At 36.9% G+C, this 5,000-nt stretch overlaps 1 protein-coding gene across 1 annotated transcript in view; it reads right to left on the bottom strand.

Annotated features, from left to right (window-relative positions):
* LOC119573722 overlaps nt 1-5,000 on the bottom strand; it is an 84,748-nt gene that overhangs the window by 38,188 nt on the left and 41,560 nt on the right. Inside the window, exon 4 of the mRNA XM_037920829.1 lies at nt 2,378-2,480. Coding sequence (XP_037776757.1) covers nt 2,378-2,480 — 103 coding nt within the window. The remainder of the gene's footprint in view (nt 1-2,377; nt 2,481-5,000) is intronic.

Genomic DNA, 5,000 nt, shown 5'->3' with positions numbered 1-5,000 from the left:
CGCGTTTGATTAGGAAGGGCATCCAATCATGCAAGGGTGAGACTGCCAAATAACCTCTCGATATTCCTTGCAGTGGAATAAATGGCTGTTAAAAAAAATAAAGATGAAATAAAGATATGTGTGTGTATTGTGTATATATATATATATATATATATATATATATATATATATATATATATATATATATATATATATATATATATATATATGTATGTATGCTATATATATATCCCTCTTTCTCTTTCTCCCAGTCTCTCTCTATCCCTCTCTCTCCCAAGTCTCCCCACACCCTCAATCTTTCCACATCCCTCTCCACCTCTCTCTTCTCTCTCTCTCCCCCTCTCTCTTTTTCCCACTCTCTCCCCTTCCCTCTCCCCCTCTTTCTCCCTCCCTCTCCACCTCTCACCCCCCCCCCCCACAACCTCCGCTCTAGTTTTGAAGGAAAGAGCAGTTGTTATGCAGAACTTCCTTTGGCCTCCGTGATCGTAGCGGAATTGAACTCGTTATAAGGAGTCAGAAACGGCGGAATTGGAGGCGGAGGAAAGAAGGAAGGAAGGAAGGAAGGAAGGGAGGGAGGGAGGGAGGGAGGTAATGAGGGAGGGAGGGAGGAAGGAAGGAGAGAAGAGAGGACAGAGCCGATGGAGTTAAGTCACAAATAGTCTTTACTTGAACAAAGGCATAAATTTTACTTGATTTCATTTATGCTTTTTTTAATTTTTCATTCTATTTAGTTCCTTTTATATTTTATTGATTTATTATTATCATTGAAAAAAAAAATCTGTTGATGTTTGTACTATCATTACCATTGTTAGTTATATAATTTCATTCGCGATCACTGTCCTTGTTACGAAGGTCTAGATTAAGTACATATCTAGTCCGTGATATTTACGATAATACGCTAAGCATCATTGACATCATTATGTTGATAGCAGTAAAAGAGATGATGATAATGATGCTACTACTACTGCTACCAGTAATGATAATAATAAGTGTATTAAGAACAATGGTAATAATAATTCTGATAATAATGATGACATTACTGAAAATAATGGTGAAAATAATAATAATAATAATAATAATAATGACAATAATAATAATAATAATAATAATAATAATAATAATAATAATAATAATAATAACAAAAACAACAATAAAACAATAATAATGATAATAATAATATTATTATTATCATCATAATAAAATAATAATAATAATAATGATAACAATAACGATACTACTACTGCTTTTACAACAACTAATAATAATAATGATGATAATAATGATAATGATATTAATTATAATAATAACGGGTATGATGGACATAAAAATAATGATAATAATAATAATAATAATAATAATATAATAGTAATAGTAATAATAATAATAATAATAATAATAATAATAATAATAATAATAATAATAATAAAAATAAAAATAACAGTAACAGTGATAACAATAATGATAATAATTATGATAATGATAATTGTAATAATAATGATAATAATTATGATAATGATAATAATAATGATAATAATGATAATAATAATAATAATAATAATAATAACAATAATAATAATGATAATGATAATAATAATAATAATAATAATAATATAATGCTACGCCAGTGGGTCTTTGTCTCTGTGCGAAACATGTGTTAACATGAAAAGGATGACCTGGGCATGTGATAACATGAAGGGACCTGGGCAAACATGACGCAACTGGCTGTGAGCGGAGGAGGGGAGGAACAAGCCAGGAGACGCAGTTGGGTGCTGCTCCTGTGAAGACCTCGTGTGTGCCCTTGTGACCTGATAAAGTTTGAGTTGCCCTGTTATAAGCTGCATCGTGCAGTGTGACATGCTGGTTTCCCCCCTGTATTGTGCCTATAGAAAAGTGTAGGGTAAATAACTTGTGTCAACAAAGGAAAGACTGTCATTTTGTGTTTATTTCGTGCCCTCCCTCGCCTCCTGGCGTTTCCCCTCCTGGTGTTCTGGGACACTGTGGTGCTCGGTGCCTCTTGGAGCTGTTCAGTGTTCACGACCCTGTGGATAGCACGCCGTCTGCCTAGCCTGCCTTGTGTTGGTGGCTGAGAGATGAGGCGGGCGGCGTAACAATAATAATAATAATAATGATAATAACAATAAAAATAATAATAATGCTAAAAACAATAATAATAATAATAGTAATAATGATAATACTAATATCAAAAGTAATAACAACAACAATATCAAAAATCATAATGATAATAATAATAAAATAATATAATAATAATAATAATAATAATAATAATAATAACAATAATAATAATAGAAAAATAATAACGACAATAACAACAACAACAACAACCCTAAAACAAAAGAAGAAAGAGATGCGCACTCACCAGGCTTGATGCAGCTCATGCCGCAGATTCCGTCGCAGAGGCAGACCTTCTTGCGGCTAAGGCAGTCCGCGTCCGTGCTGCACTTGCGGAGGCACGTGCGGCCCTGCGGGAGAGAGAGAAGGGGGGGGGGAGGGTGTTATTAATTACTGTTATTAGTGTTGTTGGTATTATTTTTATTATCAAGTTGGTTGGTGTCATTGCTTTCATTGATGATGATTGTGGTGATAGGAAAAATAATTATAATAGTGATGGTAGTATTAATAACAATAGTGGTAATAATATAAATATTACTACTAATAATAGTAATAATAATAGTTATAATAATAATGATAATGATAATAATAATAATAATAATAATAATAATAATAATAATAATGATAATCATTATTATTATTATTATTATTATTATTATCATTATTATTATTATTGATAATGATAATGATAATAATAATATTGATATCATCAAGTTTATCATTATCATCATTAATATTATTAATATCGTTATTACTGTTATCAACATTACCATCACCATCATCATTATCATCACAGTCATCAAGAAAATCGCTATCATCACCATTATCAAAAACTACTGTTTTCATCTCTTCTTATCATCATCATCGCTACTCATCTATCCACTAAAATCATTGCAACAATTTCTACCTCTCTCTTACACACGAATCCTGACAACCAAGACATACCAGGAGAGAAGGGAAAAAAAAAGTAGCGCCAGTTTTTTTTTCCTCCGCGCGACGGTCGACCCGCGAAAAAATGGCGGACGAGCGCGGGAAAAGTTAACCCGCGGAGGAATATTATGACATGGCCGCTCTTCGCTGGTGACAAAAGGCTTCGAATATTTCCCCTCCCAGCGTGAACCTTAGTCCCCCGAATCCGGCTTGAGAGAGAGAAAGAGAGAGAGAGGAGAGAGAGAGAGAGAAGGAGAGAGAGAAGAGAGAGAGAGAGAGAGAAGCGAGAGAGGAGAGAGAGAGAGAGAGAGAGAGAGAGAGAGAGAGAGAGAAGGGGGAGAGAGAGAGATGAGAGAGAGATAGAGAGAGAAGATAAGAAGAGGAAAAGAGACAGAGAGAGAGAGAGAGACAGAGAGGAGCAGACAGACAGACACTCCTTTCTCTCTCTCTCTCTGTCTGTCTCTCCTTTCTCTCTCTCCTTCTCCCTCTCCCTCCCTCCTCCTCTCTCTCTCTCTCTCTCTCTCTCTCTCTCTCTCTCTCTGTGTCTTTCTCTCTCTGTCTCTCTCTCAAAGACAAAGACAAAGACAAAGAGAGAGAGAGAGAAAGAGAAAGAGGAGAGAGAGAGAGAGAGAGAGAGAGAGAGAGAGAGAGAGAGAGAGAGGAGAGAGAGAGAGAGACAACATAGAAAGGAGAGAGAGAGAGAGAGAGAGAGAGAGGAGAGAGAGAGAGAGAGAGAGAGAGAGAGACAGAGAGAGAGAGAAGAACAAAGAAGAAAGAGCAGCGCTTTTCTGCCGCGTTGAAAGGTGTGGGGAATGGGAGAAGGCGGGGGGGGGGGGGCAGCTACAAGGGATGCCCGCTGTGGTTTGGGCGACGTGGGAGCCTCTTAGTGTTTTGCTTTTTCTTGGCACTATAACACATATAATATATATATATATATATATGTATAATATATATATATATATATATATATATATATATATATATATATATATATATGTGTGTGTGTGTGTGTGTGTGTGTGTGTGTGTGTGTGTGTGTGTGTGTGTGTGTGTGTGTGTGTGTGTGGTGTGTGTGTGTGTGTGTGTGTGTGTGTGTGTGTGTGTGTGCGCGTGCGTGCGTGTGTGTGTGTGTGATATCGCTTTCGGCTGTTTATTACAACGTTTTAAAGGCTCTGCAAATTCTGAATTAAAAAGGGATCATGTTATAATAAGCTTTTCTACCGCCCCGATGGCAGGAACTTCCGTGGCGTTGCGTTACTCATGCCATGCGTTTCCGAAAAATAAAAGAATTTAACAGGAACTGCAGAATGCCCTCTAATTTAATACGAGTTATAAAAAAAGAAAATAAAAATTGCTGACTAAGCGAGGGTTTCGGACACGTAACGTAATTGGTCAATCTTGTTATGATGACCTACTGCAACGTGACCTTAGTGGCTGCGAAGGACGGTTTGCAGAGTTGCATTATTTCTTTTTTGAGGATATTTGATAGATGTAAGTACACACAGACACACACAGACACACACAGACACACACAGACACAGACACAGACACAGACACAGACACACACACACACACCCACACACACACACACACACACACAGACACAGACACAACACACACACACACACACACACACACACACACACACACACACACACACACACACACACACACACACACACACACACACACACACACACACACACCACACACACACACACACACACACACACACACACACACACACACATACATATATCTAAAATAAAGAAAAAAAACTGCGTTTGTTCTCACGCAGAAACCGCTCCACCTCCTGACATTCCTCCCTTCCCTGTCCTGCCCACGGCCCTTTCTGCCTCTCTCTCTGCGTGTTCTTTCTCCCTCTTTTCTCTTCTTATTTTTTCTCTCTGGCTTTTGTTTGTTTCATTTTGTTTCTTCTAA

The sequence above is a fragment of the Penaeus monodon genome, chromosome 6 (assembly GCF_015228065.2).
Source record: "Penaeus monodon isolate SGIC_2016 chromosome 6, NSTDA_Pmon_1, whole genome shotgun sequence".
Lineage (NCBI taxonomy): Eukaryota > Metazoa > Arthropoda > Malacostraca > Decapoda > Penaeidae > Penaeus > Penaeus monodon.
This window is presented reverse-complemented; position numbering and strand designations above follow the sequence as displayed.